Source organism: Aptenodytes patagonicus, chromosome W (genome assembly GCF_965638725.1).
Source record: "Aptenodytes patagonicus chromosome W, bAptPat1.pri.cur, whole genome shotgun sequence".
NCBI lineage: Eukaryota > Metazoa > Chordata > Aves > Sphenisciformes > Spheniscidae > Aptenodytes > Aptenodytes patagonicus.
Window position 1 is genome coordinate 45,362,440 of NC_134981.1, and position 17,466 is coordinate 45,379,905.

General features: G+C 44.3%; 1 protein-coding gene across 2 annotated transcripts in view; it reads left to right on the plus strand.

The window, feature by feature from the left end:
- Positions 1-17,118, plus strand: part of LOC143171913 (protein Hook homolog 3-like) — a 139,228-nt gene extending 122,110 nt beyond the window's left edge. For both annotated transcript variants that reach the window (XM_076361094.1, XM_076361095.1), the window contains 5 exons: positions 1,250-1,332; positions 11,302-11,402; positions 12,516-12,620; positions 12,751-12,822; positions 16,181-17,118. In XM_076361094.1, the coding sequence (XP_076217209.1) occupies positions 1,250-1,332; positions 11,302-11,402; positions 12,516-12,620; positions 12,751-12,822; positions 16,181-16,321 (502 nt within the window). In that variant the 3' untranslated portion in view covers positions 16,322-17,118. The remainder of the gene's footprint in view (positions 1-1,249; positions 1,333-11,301; positions 11,403-12,515; positions 12,621-12,750; positions 12,823-16,180) is intronic.
- The last annotated feature ends 348 nt before the right edge of the window (positions 17,119-17,466 follow it).

Below are 17,466 nucleotides of genomic sequence, written 5' to 3' on the forward strand. Positions count from 1 at the left end.
CCAAATTAAAAGGAGTTATGAAAGAGCCACCATTTTATGGTAGTTAGAAAACTTTATTTAAAATTGGGTAAAGCTTAAGTTAAGAGGAATAATTAATTTTGTTCTGAGGAAAACATTTTAATATAAACAATATTTACATTTTTGCATTTTCGTATACATTCTGGACTGAAAGATAACATTTTAGTTAGTGTGATCTTTCTGTTCTACTATTTCTGCACTGCTTTTAATTTTACACTTTTTTTAAACTGCAAGTTTTACTTAAAGAATTGTTCACTTGTTAACTGGCTTACTAGAAAGTATAGTCTCTCTATAACTTTTGGGTGTGTGGGGGGTGAGCCATTCTTCCCAAATCTTATCACAGCTATTGATATTATACACTTCAAACATGCTTTGTACAATTTATTGTAAATTCTAAAGTAAGTATATAATTCTGGGCTGAGAATGGAGCTGTCTGGTTTTAAAACTCTGCATATATGGTAATGCTTTTTAGTTTATTTTATAAACATTCCCATAGACATTGACCCACTTGTCATTTTTCCTCATGCCTCACAGCCAAGTGTCGTGGTTTAACCTCAGTTGGCAACTGAGCACCACACAGCCGCTCGCTCACTCCCCCCTCAGCCGGTGGGATGGGGGAGAGAATTGGAAGAGTAAAAGTGAGAAAAACTCGTGGGCTGAGATAAAAACAGTTTTATAATTGAAATAAAATGATAATAATAATAATGTAATAATAATAATAATAATACACAAAGCAAGTGATGCACAGTGCAATTGCTCACCACCCGCCGACCGATGCCCAGCCAGGCCCCGAGCAGCGCCCCCCCCCCCAGTCAGCTTTCCCCCAGTTTCTATACTGAGCATGACGTCCCATGGTATGGAATGTCCCTTTGGCCAGTTTGGGTCAGCTGTCCTGGCTGTGCCCCCTCCCAGCTTCTTGTGCACCTCCAGCCTTCTCAGTCGGTAGAGCATGGGAAGCTGAAAAGTCCTTGACTAGTGTAAGCACTACCTAGCAACAACTAAAACATCGGTGTGTTATCAACTTTGTTCTCATCCTAAATTCAAAACACAGCACTGTACCAGCTACTAGGAAGGAAATTAACTCTGTCCCTGCCGAAACCAAGACACCAAGTCAACTATACTCCCAGAAATATACCATACTCTGAGGGTTTGGGGTTTTTTGTCACTTAATGTTCATTGAAGAGGATAAGAGTATTGGAAAAATAATATGTGCTTTTATGGTTTGTAACAGTGAGAAGCTCCATGAGGCTAACAGTGAGCTACAGATGAAACGAGCTATTATTGAGGATTTGGAACCAAGATGTAATAACAGTTGTGAGTTTTCTCATATGCACTCCATTTCTTTTAACTGTAAAATGTTTTGCATGCAGGGAATGATATTTAATATTTCATTTAATATCTATAAAAGCTGTAAGAAAAAAAAAACGTATGTTTCAAGTGGTAGTGCTATGTGTGGTGTTAATTACTCTGAAAGCTATAATGACCAAAAACATGCTACTAATTCTTGAGATGTAGCAGATCACATTTTAGAGCCCACTGTGGCAAAGAATGATCATCTGTCATTTAAACTCAGTTGTTTGCAACTGTTGTTTTCTGAAAATAGTATTATGTCTTCTAACATCTCCTGTGGTTTAACCTCAGTCGGCAACTGAGCACCACGCAGCTGCTCGCTCACTTCCCCCCACCCGGTGGGATGGGGGAGAGAATTGGAAGAGCACAAGTGAGAAAAAATCGTGGGTTGACATAAAAACAGTTTAATAATTGAAATAAAATAATAATAATATGATGATAATAATAATACACAAAGCAAGTGATGCACAGTACAATTGCTCACCACCCACCGACCGATGCCCAGCCAGTCCCCGAGCAGCGGCCCCCCCGGCCAGCTTTCCCCAGTTTATGTACTGTGCATGACGTCACATGGTATGGAATAGCCCTTTGGCCAGTTTGGGTCAGCTATCCTGGCTGTGCCCCCTCCCAGCTTCTTGTGCACCTCCAGCCTTCTCAGTCGGCAGAGCATGGGAAACAAAAAAGTCCTTGGCTAGTGTAAGCATTACCTAGCAACAACTAAAACATCGGTGTGTTATCAACTTTGTTCTCCTCCTAAATCCAAAACACAGCACTGTACAAGCTACTAGAAAGGAAATTAACTCGATCCCTGCCGAAACCAGGACAATATCCACCCCTTATTCTATACCATCTGCGTCATGCTCAAGTCTCATATTTTCCAGTACATTTTCATTAATCACCACCCCCTTTTTTTCAATATATATATATATATACACACACATACACACAGAGATATCATTCCCTTAGTCCATGGGTCATCCCTCTAAAATGTTCGGTGAGTTCATTTAGTCCATGACTTTGGGCTCCATCTGTCATAATAATCTTTCAGGGCAGGAAAAATGGAGATGGTATGCGGTGTTGGATTGTTTCATGTTGAAGTCAGTTCTGGTACCATCATCATTGTGCTTTGCTTGGTTTCATTGAAGTTATTCTTCATTAGTCTGGGTGATTCTTGTTGTAATGACATTAGTATGGCATATAATATTATTAATATTATTAGTATATCTGTGTATTATTAGTATAACTATTATAACTACAATTAGTACTTAACATCACATAATTCAGATCATTGGCTATTCTCACCCAAAATCCAGTCCCCTTGAGGTACACATCGAACTTCTCCATCCTTCCGCATTATCCACCAAGTGCACCCAGGTCCTTGAGCAAAAGCAATCCCACGGATGGGTTTGCCTTTACCCGAGGCAGGAATAACCCAGACTGTCTTCCCCAGCATATTTTTTATGTGCACTACAGGGACTTTATTCCCATCTACAGTACGTAAAAGTTCTGACTGGGCAGGGCCTGCTCGATTGGCAGATCCCCTCGTGTTGACTTTGCTAAATGTGTATCCCAATGTTTGAATGTCCCGCCACCCATTGCTCTCAGTGTAGTCTTTAACAGTCCATTGTAACAGATCGATTTTCCCGGTGGCTGGTGCATTGACAGGGGATGTGATATACCCACTCAGTGCCATGCTCTTTGGCCCAGGTGTCTATGAGGTTGTTTCGGAAATGAGTCCCGTTGTCTGACTCAATTCTTTCTGGGGTGCCATGTCGCCATAGGACTTGCTTTTCAAGGCCCAGGATAGTGTTCCGGGCGGTGGCATGGGGCACGGGATATGTTTCCAGCCATCCGGTGGTTGCCTCCACCATTGTAAGCACGTGGCGCTTGCCTTGGCGGGTTTGTGGGAGTGTGATATAATCGATCTGCCAGGCCTCCCCATAGTTATGTTTCAGCCATCGTCCTCCATACCAGAGAGGCTTTAACCGCTTGGCTTGCTTGATGGCAGCGCATGTTTCACATTCATGGATAACCTGCGCAATAGGGTCCATGGTCAAGTCCACCCCTCGATCACGAGCCCATCTGTATGTTGCATCTCTTCCTTGGTGACCTGAGGTGTCATGGGCCCACCGAGCTAGAAATAATTCACCCTTATGTTGCCAGTCCAGCTCCACCTGAGCCACTTCAATCTTAGCAGCCTGATCCACCTGCTGGTTGTTCTGATGTTCTTCAGTGGCCCAATGTGGGGGTGAAAAGCGGCACGGATTCTGGCAGACACGGCAACCAAAGACCTTTACTGCTTTTTGTTAGCATCTTTTATAGCAAGCAGAAGTACACACGCGCTACCTGCAGCTTGCAGATAGGTTATAGCCTTGTGTTCATGCGCATCTATGCTCTAGCAGATTGGCCCGTTCTTCCTGATCATGCGAAATGCCTTCATGGTCTTTATCTTGTTTTTCTCCTTCCAGCTGCACATTCCTTTCTCCGTTGTTTTCTGCTTAAGTGCCTTGTCATGCCAGGTGGTACAGTGTTTGCTCATTAAAATCAAACTCAGGAATGTCCGTTAGTGAGATTCCTATCCCCACAGCCCAACTCTTAGGTACGTGAGCATCTACGTGACGGACTTTTACAACCAGGTTCTCCACCCGGGCAGCAATATCTTGCCACGATGCGGCAGCCCAGATGGGTTTGCCTCTGCGCTGCCAGTTGCTCTGCTTCCATTGCTGCAACCACCCCCACAGGGCATTTGACACCATCCATGAGTCAGTGTAGAGATAGAGCACTGGCCACTTTTCTCGGTCAGCAATGTCTAAAGCCAGCTGGATGGCCTTTACTTCTGCAAATTTGCTCGATTCACCTTCTCCTTCAGCAGTTTCTACAACTTGTTGCATAGGACTCCATACAGCAGCTTTCCACCTCCGATGCTTTCCCACAAGACGACAGGACCCATCAGTGAACAGGGCATATTGCTTCTCATTTCCTGGTAATTTATTATACAGTGGGGCCTGTTCAGCACGCGTCACCCCCTCCTCTGGCGATATTCCAAAATCTTTGCCCTCTGGCCAATCCATGATCACTTCCAGGACTCCTGGGCGACTGGGGTTTCCTATTCAAGCCCGTTGTGCAATCAGTGCGACCCACTTACTCCACGTAGCATCAGTTGCATGTTGTGTAGAGGAGACCCTCCCTTTGAACATCCAGCCAGCACCGGCAGTCGGGGTGCCAGGAGGAGCTGTGCTTCAGTGCCGATCACTTCCGAAGCAGCTTGAACCCCTTCATAGGCTGCTAATATCTCTTTTTCAGTTGGAGCATAGCGGGCCTCGGATCCCCTGTATCCCCGACTCCAAAATCCTAGGGGTCGACCTCGAGTCTCCCCAGGTGCTTTCTGCCAGAGGCTCCAGGTAGGGCCATTCTCCCCGGCTGCGGTGTAGAGCACATTTTTTACATCTTGTCCTGCCCGGACAGGCCCCAGGGCTACTGCATGAACTATCTCCTCTTTAATTTCTCCAAAGGCTTGTCGTTGCTCAGGGCCCCATTTGAAATCGTTCTTCTTCCGGGTCACTTGATAGAGAGGGTTTACGATCAGACTGTAATTTGGAATACGCATTCTCCAAAAACCCTGCAACGCCTAAGAAAGCTTGTGTTTCCTTTCTGCTAGCTGGTGGAGACCTGGCTGTTATTTTGTTGATCACATCCATTGGGATCTGATGACGTCCATCTTGCCATTTTATTCCTAAAAACTGGATCTCCTGTGCAGGCCCCTTGACCTTACTTTGTTTTATGGCAAAACCGGCCTTCAGCAGGATTTGGACTATTTCCTTCCCTTTCTCAATAACTTCTCCTGCTGTGTTGCCCCACACGATGATGTCATCAATGTATTGCAGGTGTTCTGGAGCTCCACCCTGTTCCAGTGCAGTCTGGATCAGTCCATGGCAAATGGTGGGGCTGTGTTTCCACCCCTGGGGCAGTCGGTTCCAGGTGTACTGGACGCCCCTCCAAGTGAAAGCAAACTGTGGCCTGCACTCCGCTGCCAAAGGGATTGAGGAAAATGCATTAGCAATATCAACTGTGGCATACCACTTGGCTGCCTTTGACTCCAGTTCGTATTGAGGTTCTAGCATGTCCGGCACAGCAGCACTCAGCGGTGGCGTGACTTCATTTAGGCCACGATAGTCTACTGTTCGTCTCCACTCTCCATTAGACTTCCGCACTGGCCATATAGGACTGTTAAAGGGTGAGCGAGTCTTGCTGATCACTCCTTGGCTCTCCAGTCGACGAATCAGCTTATGGATGGGAATCAGGGAGTCTCGGTTGGTGCGATATTGCCACCGGTGCACTGTGGTGGTAGCAATGGGCACCTGTTGGTCTTCGACCTTCAGCAACCCCACAACAGAGGGGTCCTCCGAGAGACCAGGCAAGGTGGACAGCTGTTTAATTTCTTCCGTCTCCAAGGCAGCTATACCAAAAGCCCACCGGTACCCTTTTGGGTCCTGGAAATACCCTCTCCTGAGGTAGTCTATGCCAAGGATGCACGGAGCCTCTGGGCCAGTCACAATGGGGTGCTTCTGCCACCCATTCCCAGTTAGACTCACTTCGGCTTCCAATACAGTTAGCTGTTGGGATCCCCCCATCACCCCAGAAATACAGATGGGTTCTGCCCCTATATATCTTGATGGCATTAGGGCACACTGTGCACCGGCGTCTACTAGAGCCTTATACTTCTGTGGGTCTGATGTGCCAGGCCACCAAATCCACACAGTCCAGTAAAGCCAGTTGTCCCTTTCCTCCCCCTGGCTGGAGGCAGGGCCCCTCTAATCCTCATCACAGTAGTCATTTCTCATTTCTTGTACGTACGAGTCAGAAGTTTCTTCATTAAGATCAGGAGTAAGATCAGCCCTTCTACTCTCTCTGGGGAACTGCCCGCTGGAAACTGGAGCAGCAATTTTCCTGGAAGAACCTCTTTCTGTGATTGTTTTCCCTTGCAATTCATGTACCCGTGCCCCTAGGGCTGAGGTAGGTTTCCCATCCCACTTCCTCATGTCCTCTCCGTGGTCACGCAGGTAAAACCATAGGGTGCCCCATGGTGTGTACCCTTTATATTCTCTCTCTTGATCAAAAGAACGCTGACTCCTAATAGCCGAGATATTGGTCCGTATAGGTGAGGAGTAGGACCTATCCTCTCTGAGTTGCTGGATCTCCCGGGACAGTTTCTCCACCGCCGAGACGAGGGAGGAAGAAAGACTTTCCTCGTATTGCCGGAGTTGACTAGCCAATTCGTCCACTGTTTGTTCCTCTCCATCTTTCCAGGTTATCACTGCCAATGAATTGGCGTATGACGATGGTGCGCTCCTTACAAACTTCCGCCACATGGGTCGTGTGCACTTGACTTCGTCTGGATCTTTGGATAGCTGTTCATTGTTCAGGTCATCATAAATCACCTCCAGCACAGCTAATTCTCTCAGAAACTGGATACCCTTCTCCATGGTGGTCCACTCGCCTGGGCGACATATGACATCTTCCTTGAAGGGATACCTTTCCTTCACGCTTGACAGGAGTCGCCTCCAAAGGCTGAGGATTCGTGTCCCTTTTCCAATCGCTTTGTCAATGCCCCCTTCCCTAGAAGGGATCCCAGCTGCTTGGCTTCCCTACCCTCTAATTCTAGGCTACTGGCTCTGTTGTCCCAGCATCGGAGCAGCCAGGTGACAATATGCTCGCCTGGACGACGGCTGAAATCTTTTCGTATATCTCGCAGCTCACTCAGGGATAGAGATCGGGTGGTTACTGCCTCTCATGAATTCTTCCTCTTCTTCCTCCCCGATCAGCGGCCGGCTCTCCTCCTGCTGTTCTCGTAATGGCCCTTCTCTAGGGTCGTCTGTCTCGTACACTTCTTCCTCCAGCCCCCTTTTAGAAGAAGCTTCTTCTTCCCTTACTAAACGAGCCGACTTGCGCTTCCAAGATTTCTTCTTGTGTACAGGGGCGACTGATAGCGGCACAGGCTGGCTCTTTGGTTCAGCCACAGGGCGTGTCACCAGGGTCTGAGTGGCCACAGGGCCTGTTGCCGGAGTCTGAGTAGCAGCAGAGCATGTCACCGGGGTCTGAGTGGCTGCAGGGCTTGTTGGTGGGGTCTGAGTAGCCGCAGAGCATGTTGCTGGGGTCGGAGTGGCCGCAGGGCCTGTCACCGGGGTCTGAGTGGCTGCACGGCGTGTCGCTGGGGTCAGAGTGGCCGCAGGGCGTGTTGCCCGGGTCTGAGTGGCCGCAGTGCGTGTCTTTTTACCGTCAGATCCAGAGACCTTCTCTTCCCTTTGAGGGTACTGAATGGTGTTGAACAGGGCTCGGTAGGCATGGGCCAGGCCCCAGCACCTTGCAATGATCTGCATCTCTCTGGAGTTGCCAGGGTGACAGCATACTTTGTCCAAATATTCCACTAACTTTTCAGGATTCTGCATTTGCTCAGGGGTGAAGTTCCAAAACACTGGGGGTGCCCATTGGCCTAGGTACTTGCCCATCCTATCCCACACACCCTGCCACTCATAACTATGCAGCCTTGGGGCAGATCTCTGGATGATATTCTTAAATTGCTTACCAACTTTAGACAAAACCGAAACAATATTCCCAAGAGATACCAAAAGAAGTATCTTAACTGACCAAGGATGTTCAAAATACTGAAAAGTTACTGTAATGAAGGAGGAAACATCATAGAAGAAGGTAGTGACACTGCCATTCTTGTATTTCCTCCGTAAAAAAACTCTCAGAAAAGTTACTGTAATTGCTAGTTGTCTCCACGAAATGGTCTCCGTGGTACAGTAACGGCTTCATTGCGAAACTTACATACCACACTAACGTCAAGGTCAATGTTCTAAAAACAAACCTCACAGGCATGACATCACTACTCACTGCAGACCACAGCAAACTGCAAAACCCAACACCAATCTCTAACATGTACAGCAAAAAAAGGAGCACGATGCAGATTACGCAAATCAATATTGAGAACAGAGGAACCAACATTGTGACCCACAACTATTAACAGATATAAGTTCCTTAATACACTCCAGTTAATCTGTTATTATCTCAAACCCTTCGAGCCCCACGTTGGGCGCCAAAAAGGACTGTCGTGGTTTAACCTCAGTCAGCAACTGAGCACCACGCAGCCGCTCGCTCACTCCTCCCCCCCCGGTGGGATGGGGGAGAGAATTGGAAGAGCACAAGTGAGAAAAACTCGTGGGTTGAGATAAAAACAGTTTAATAATTGAAATAAAATAATAATAATATGATGATAATAATAATAATAATAATAATACACAAAGCAAGTGATGCACAGTACAATTGCTCACCACCCACTGACCGATGCCCAGCCAGTCCTCGAGCAGCGGCCCCCCTCGGCCAGCTTTCCCCAGTTTATGTACTGAGCATGACGTCACATGGTATGGAATGTCCCTTTGGCCAGTTTGGCTGTGCCCCCTCCCAGCTTCTTGTGCACCTCCAGCCTTCTCAGTCGGTAGAGCATGGGAAGCTGAGAAGTCCTTGGCTAGTGTAAGCATTACCTAGCAACAACTAAAACATCGGTGTGTTATCAACTTTGTTGTCCTCCTAAATCCAAAACACAGCACTGTACCAGCTACTAGGAAGGAAATTAACTCTATCCCTGCCGATACCAGGACAACATCTTATGTTTAAAAGTCCTTGTTGCCATATTCACGTTATTTTAACTCCCAATATATGTTACATCAATCTGTTTTCAGATTACAGAGTGGAATTTTGCTATAAGTTGGGAAAGTTTTTGGACACTCGTCAATGAGAATATATCTTTTGGGCCATTTTGGGCATATCACAGCAAGACCTCAGCACCCATTTGTAAATGACTGAAGGGTATATCACTGATGGCTACCAGCCTTTCCCTTTTTTATACTGACTAGTCTTGGTAAATAATACATTGTCTCTTACTTTTGTCAAGTAGCAATGTCAGCTTCTCTTGGAAGCACCAAAGCAATTCTATTCATGAAATGGTCTGGGAAGACTGAAATATCATTTTGGTATTCATTAGAAGAATCATAGAATCATAGAATCATTTAGGTTGAAAAAGACCTTTAAGATCATCGAGTCCTAACGCTACCAAGTCCACCACTAAACCATGTCCCTAAGTGCCACGTCTACACGTCTTTTAAATACCTCCAGGGATGGTGACTCAACCACTTCCTTTGGCAGCCTGTTCCAATGCTTGACAACCCTTTCGGTGAAGAAGTTTTTCCTAATATCCAATCTAAACCTCCCCTGGCGCAACTTGAGGCCGTTTCCTCTTGTCCTTATCACTTGTTACTTGGGAAAAGAGACTGACACCCACCTCGCTACAACCTCCTTTCAGGTAGTTGTAGAGAGCAATAAGGTCTCCCCTCAGCCTCCTTTTCTCCAGGCTAAACAACCCCAGTTCCCTCAGCTGCTCCTCATAAGACTTGTTCTCCAGACCCTTCACCAGCTTCGTTGCCCTTCTCTGGACATGCTCCAGCACCTCAATGTCCTTCTTGTAGTGAGGGGCCCAAAACTGAACACAGTATTCGAGGTGCGGCCTCATCAGTGCTGAGTACAAAGGGACAATCACTTCCCTACTCCTGCTGGCCACACTATTTCTGATAGAAGCCAGGATGCTATTGGCCTTCTTGGCCACCTGGGCACACTGCCGGCTCATGTTCAGCCGGCTGTCGACCAACACCCCCAGGTCCTTTTCCACCAGGCAGCTTTCCAGCTACCTAATGATTATGTAATCATTAGGTAAATTTTAGATCCAAGAAATTTTCATTAGTTTCCAGTTAAAACCACATAACAATATTACATGTTACAAAATTCCACATTTTAGAAAATGATAAGACAACTGGAGATTAAGTTCAGGAGCTGAGTAGTTGAGTATGTAATCCTTCCATACTTAACATGCCTCAGATGTGGGGGGCAGGGCAGAAAGGGGCCTGGTTTTCTGAGTCCCTAACCTCTAAAATTTAGAGCATATTCAGACTTCTCTGATTGGCTTACTTGAATTGCAAGTTGTTTGTGAAAAACCTTGGGCTGAGCTTCTATCTTGCTATGACAAAAACAGCTAAAGTAGTTATACTACTTCCTTTCTTTCCATGAATAGGATAAATGGTGTGGGGATTGTTTCTTTGGATTCTTTTAACTGGACTGAATTATGGCCAAGAAGTTTGTGCCAGAATTATACAAAATTTTGAAAAACAGATTCTATAGTCTTGATGAATACCTGCAATTGGTTCTGTAACAGATCAGTTGAAGAAATCTTACCCAGTCATCATCTTGGTATTTTCATTATGCTTAGAGAGAAAATTGTAAATAAGACAAACATAAATGAAAATTGAAAAATGAGGTTAGAAAACAGACAGATTAAGAGTTGTGAAATATTTATCGTCTGAGAACCAGACACCAATGTTATATACTATTTGATTGATGGTGACAAATTTGATCTTTCTCTGAGATGCAAGTAGGATGCATAGCTTGCACAAGTAGTAGTGGTTGGCACATTCTTAAATCAACACAGGAAACTGGATGTACAGTGAAACTGTCCTGTTGCTCTGCATCACTTCTTGAGGATGATGTGAAGAAAACATAATTGGAGTATTTTCATGTCACAATTTTGAAGAATTTTTTTCATTGCTACCTTTGGGCAGATATGAGCAAGAATCTTGTTTGTCACTTAGGACTGTTAAACTTCTGTTCATTTGACCTACAATATACCATTTTTCATATGCATTTTTCATATGCGTTTCTGAGGTTTTGGATTAAACTTATTGTGTCCACTGCATCAATAAGCATTTTTCATTCCTTATGTAAGCTTTTCTTAACTGAAATAAAGTCCTAGCTGTGGTTTTAATGTCTGTTTAAATGCATGTAAATAAATGTAATGTAATTATTTTATCCTCTAATCCTGACATAAAGCACTCAAAATTGAAGAATTACAAGAAGCTTTGCGGAAAAAAGATGAAGAAATGAAGCAAATGGAAGAACGATACAAAAAGTATTTGGAAAAGGCCAAAAGTGTAAGTGTCTGGGTTCCAAGTTAACAATCCTTCCCTAACAGGCTGTACCACATTTTCACTCTGTAGGAATAAAACTAAATTAAGTATCTCTACTTGTGACTACTATCTAACCAAAAGCCTTTGTACTACTTCTGTACACATATGTACCCCACTGATACAGATTTATATTAGAGTTACCCAGACAAAGCTCCTTAAGAGTCACAAGTGCCAGTGGATAACACAGAGATGGTGTTAACCCCTTCCTGATGTTATAATAACCTGTTTCTTGGTGGAAGTTCTTCCAGGCTCATCAGTGAGTGATGCAGTTTGGCTGAAATCATGTCCATGCTAGGGCTCATGTTTTTAAAAAGTTTTTCAGCTATTTTCTAGGACAAACTTAAAAACCTCGGCCTTTACTGGAATCGTTCTTGAGTATTTGTTAGCACTCAAATGCTGCCTCTGATGGGTGCTACATAAGAATGTAGTTAGTTGTTCCCCTCATCTTACTTAGTGGCAGAAACTTCATCACACATGCACTGCCATGGATTCTTCTTGGCTGTAGCAGAACTTCCTAAAATTTGCATTACTGGTGCTCCAGATCCCTGAATCACAGCCTCTTTCCAGATAGAAGTAGTCCTTGAGTTCACAGTGAGGAGTGAGTTGATGGGTAACAGATAGGTAATCCTTAGCTATAAAGAGAAAAAGGCTTCAAGGAAAGGTTTCACATGCTCTGGCCCCATGGGAGTGCAGAATGGGGGCAGGAACTGCTTCCTTGTGTCCAAGATATTGAACCTCCAAGGTCTTGCTTCCTCCTATCAACACTTTTGTTTGACAGTCCTGTTAGAGCACATTTCAGATGATGTGTGACACTTCATGATTGTTGTTTAGAGATAGTCTCCATCATCCTGGTTGACAATTTAGAGCCTCTGTCTTATTAGGAGAGAGATGTGTTTGTATTATATGTCAGCCTTTTAAAATTAAGCATTCTTTTGTTTGACATCTTAAAATGTCACTTTATTATATTGACATGTTTTAAGTCACTTCTATGTCTCTTAATCTGCCTTATGTGGTTATAATGCCTTGATGCCTTTTCCAACACTGATTTAAAAACAAACTGTGGATTTCCTCACACAGGTTATCCGCACCTTAGATCCTAAACAAAACCAGGGTGCAGCTCCTGAGATTCAGGCACTGAAAAATCAGTTGCAGGAACGTGACAGAATGTTCCATTCATTAGAGGTAATAATCTCCATGTTTCCCAGTAGATCTTTTGTGTTTCCTCATTTTTGGGTATAGACTGTGCTTCTCTAATATTTACTGTTCTCTGCAGTTAAACAATTTTAAATATATGGGGTTTGTTTTGTTTTAGAAAGAATATGAAAAAACAAAGAGTCAAAGAGAAATGGAAGAGAAGTTTATTGTTAGCGCCTGGTATAATATGGTAAGAATCTCCAAACTTAAAAACAATAAAAAAGTTAATCTTAGTTGTTTCTGTGGTGTTTATCAAGGTCTTCGTTTATTTATAATATTTTTGTGTGTGAAGTATTTTCAAATATATATGCAGATGAAAGCATTCTCTTGTAGTTATCATTATATAACAGTTAACCGCTAGTGGAAAACAATAAATTTGTAAAAGGCTTGACAGAGTTCATACTAAAAAACAGCAAAGTAAGCCTCAGTTCAGAATATAGAAACCAAGGTGGTTGTTATTTTCAAGTTTCAAAACCTGAAGCATCACTTTGTGGGGGGGAAAGGAAGCCTCAGTTTTCTTTTTTGTAATTTCAGACCTATACTGTCTTCTAATACTCAAATTAATTCTCTTCTTTGCCCCCTCTCCAATCTTCTGCTTGTTTCTATTTCATTAGAGTGGCAATACTGGTAGTTTTGTACGCACCTGATACTCTTCTTGTGGCATTTACCAAGCTATACATATCTGGTTCTTTCATTCTGTTTACTACGTATGAAAATGGGTGAGCACAGGGTCAAGCCTCACTTACACTATTCAAAGCATAAGGGAATTGTATATCAATCACAGAGTGTTGGACCTTTTGCAGGGAATTGTTCACCTTCAGCAAATGTGTTCAAGACTTACCTTTGATTGGGTGTGGCTGTGCATTGGGTTTGTGTGGCAAGGTTTTGGTAGCAGCGGGGCTACAGGGGTAGTTCCTGTGAGAAGCTGCTAGAAGATTCCCCCATGTCTGATAGAGCCAATGCCAGCTGGCTCCAAGACGGATCCGCCGCTGGCCAAGGCTGAGCCAATCAGCAACGGTGGTAGCGCCTCTGTGATAACATATTTAAGAAGGGGGGGAAAAAAAAACCCTGCACAACTGCAGCTGGAAGAGAGGAGTGAGAATATGTGAGAGAAACAACTCTGCAGACACCAAGGTCAGTGAAGAAGGAGGGGGAGGAGGTGCTCCAGGCACTGAAGCAGAGATTCCCCTGCAGCCTGTGGTGAAGACCATGGTGAGGCAGGCTGTCCCCCTGCAGCCCATGGAGAGACCATGGCGGAGCAGATATACGCCTGCAGCCCATGGAGGACCCCATGCCGGAGCACGTGGATGCCTGAAGGAGGTTGCGACCCCGTGGGAAGCCCGCGCTGGAGCAGGCTCCTGGCAGGACCTGTGGACCCATGGAGAGAGGAGCCCACGCTGGAGCAGGTTTCCTGGCAGGACCTGTGACCCCGTGGGGGACCCACGCTGGAGCAGTCTGTTCCTGAAGGACTGCACCCGTGGAAAGGACCCATGCTGGAACAGTTCGTGAAGAACTGTAGCCCATGGGAAGGACCCAAGTTGGAGAAGTTTGTGGAGGACTGTCTCCTGTGGGAGGGACCCCACGCTGGAGCAGGGGAAGAGTGTGAGGAGGAAGGTGCGGCAGAGACAACGTGTGATGAACTGACCGCAACCTCCATTCCCCGCCCCCCTGTGCTGCTCAGGGGGAGGAGGTAGAGAAATCGGGAGTGAAGTTGAGCCCGGGAAGAAGGGAGGGGTGGGGGGAAGGTGTTTTAAGATTTAGTTTTTATTTCTCATTACCCTACTCTGATTTTGATTAGTAATAAAATTAAACTAATTTCCCCAAGTTGAATCTGTTTTGCCCATGACTAATTGCTGAGTGATCTCCCTGTCCTTATCTCGACCCACAAGCCTTTTCTTATATTTTCTCTCCCCTGTCCAGCTTAGGAGGGGGAGTGATAGAGTGGCTTTGGTGAGCACCTGGCATCCAGCCAGGGTCAACCCACCACAGGCTGCTTTGAAACTGCTCTCCTGATAGGAGTCCCTGACCCCCCTGTAACATGCATCTGTTTCATCATAAAGGTTAAATCATTTCACTCTGTCTTCCCTTGGAAGAGTTTCCTTCTTGCTGTTTTATGTTCCTGCTACGTTCATGAGTAGGAGAGTAAAATGGTGTTTAAACAGAGCATTTGAATCTTTTTGGTATTGAAGGCACTTTCAGGTGACCTCGTGCCCTTGTCCAACTACATAATCTTGGTCCCACTGGTAAGCAGAAGACAAGGCTGAGCTGAGAGATATAGTTCAGTAGCCTGACTCTCATGTAGACGAAGATGATTAGTGATAGCTTCACCTGCTTCTTCCTTTTAGTTAGTCTCTGATTTATCCACAGCCTACCATAGCATCTCATACTGGTCAGGGTCTTCCAGTCAGTATGCGATTTTCTTCTTTACCCTGTCATTCAACAGTGGTAATATTTCATAGCTCCTAGCGTCTGCTAAAGACACAGATTCTCTCAAAAACAGAGAATCACAGAATAGCTAAGGTTGGAAAGGCCTTTGGAGATCATCTGGTCCAACCACCCTGCTCAAGCAGGGCCACCTAGAGACAATTGCCCAGGACCATGTCCAGATGGCTTTTGAATCTCTCCAAGGATGGAGGCTCCACAACCTCTTTGTGCAACCTGTTCCAGTGTTCAACTACTCTCACAGTCAAGGAGAGTGTTCTTATGTTCAGAGGGAACCTCCTGTGTTTCTGTTTGTGCCCATTGCCTCTTGTCCTGTCACTGGGCACCACTGAAAAGAGCCTGGCTCCCTCTTCTATGGACCCTCTCTTCAGGTATTTGTACACATTGATGAGATCCCCCCTGAGCCTTCTCTTCTCCAGGCTAAACAATCCCAGCTCTTTCAGCCTTTCCTCATAGGAGAGATGCTCCAGTCCCTTCATCATCTTTGTGGCCCTTTCTGGACTGTCTCCAGCATGTTCATGTCTCTCTTGTACTGGGGAGCCCATAACTGGACACAGGACTCCAGATATGGACTCACCAGTGCTGAGTAGAGGGGAAGGATCACCTCGTCCTGCTGGCAGCGCTCTTTCTTATGCAACCCAGGATGCTGTTGGCGTTCTTTAGCACAAGGATGCATTGCTGGCTCATGTTCAACTTGGTATCCACCAGCACCAAAATATACTCCCACCACTTCTATTAATTTAGTATTTTCACAGAGGGTGAATATAATTGAGAAGTACTCTTCTAGCTCAACTTCTGGGGGGAGTGGGGTGGGGGGTGGCTTTCCAAAAGGTTTGTCATAGCACCATGTGTTCATGTGTGGAAATACACGTTCAAGACCTGGCACATTGGGAGTCCTTTTTCTCAAGAATTACTGCAAACTTGCATGATGATAAAAAGTTAACTCATTGAAAAGGCTCAGGAAGAATGTCTTAACCCCATTCCTGAAAATATAATGCTTGAAATTCAAACCAGGTTAGCTCGTATTTGTGAAGAAGAAATAATAAATTGTAAATGAGTTGTTCATTGTTATTTATTGGTATTCACTGATAAGTTTCTCTTTATAGGGAATGACTCTGCATAAAAAAGCAGCAGAAGACAGACTGGCTAGTACAGGCTCAGGACAGTCCTTCCTGGCTAGACAAAGGCAAGCCACAAGCACAAGGAGATCTTACCCTGGTTATGTCCAGCCAGCAACAGCAAGGTAAAGAAGCCTTGCCTTTAGAAAGAAAATTGCCCTGTGATCCCAGCCACTTCTGTTGCACATGACATTTCTGGAAACGCAAGCAGTATCCTATCTCTTTATCCCTTGTAACCACTGTTATTTCTCAGTTCAAAAAGGGGTTTTATCATGGTTTCTCATTGTTCTAATGTATTTTGTTCATGTTTTTTGGAGTCTCTGTCACTTACTCTCTCTGCCTTTTTGATTGTGCAAAAGGTTTGAAAAATATCTAGAAAAATGTTGTATAATAATGGAGTCTTTAAAATTTCTATGAAGCCTTATCTCATATGAAAAGCCTGACATAGGCTGTATAGCAAACAAATTTGTCACAGTTGATATATTTGTGCCTACATGTATTATTATATTATAATGTTATTGTGAAATGTATTTGCAGCCAAAAAACTTAATATTTGCAATGAGAGTAGCCTAGCCACATCCTTTGCTATCTCATTTAGGATGTTTATGAGTTAAAAAAAGCAGAAAGCAAACAATCCCCCCCCAAACAAACCCCTAAAACAAACAAAAAAAACCCTAACCCCCCACCCATCTTCTCCTACATACAGAGGTTGCTCCTATTCTTGATGCTTGGCATTTAGTAGGGAAGTGGAATTTTTGCAGGCTTTCTTTTATTCTTCCCTAAAAATGGTTCCTATCTGCTTTTGTTTATCAGCTGCTGTTATGTTTGCTGATAGGTGAATGTTTTCAAATGGTTTGTTCCACTCGTTGAAGTTTGTGTGTGTGTGCATATATACATAAATAAATATAAAAGAAAGTTTTAAAATATTCAGAATGCTTTAATATGCTACAGCATCATTCATTTAAAAGAAGGCATTTATTTTAAACTTTTGTAATTACGGATTAGCAGTACATAATGGATCAATCCATCGAGGTCCAAATGTGTAGTGTGGAGGTTAATGTAGTCAAATTGTTATTCCCTACTAAAAGATCTATTTTTAACATATTAATTTAGAGGATGATTATATCAGTTGCCTTACTAATGGTACTAGCTTCTTGAGGCAAGTTTCTTTGTTGCTAACTGTTGAAAATTGACTTGTTTATTGTACTAACTTTTAAACATGTAACTGTCTAATAATGTCTCACCCTTGTAGCACCTTTTTGTTGGTCAGTGGA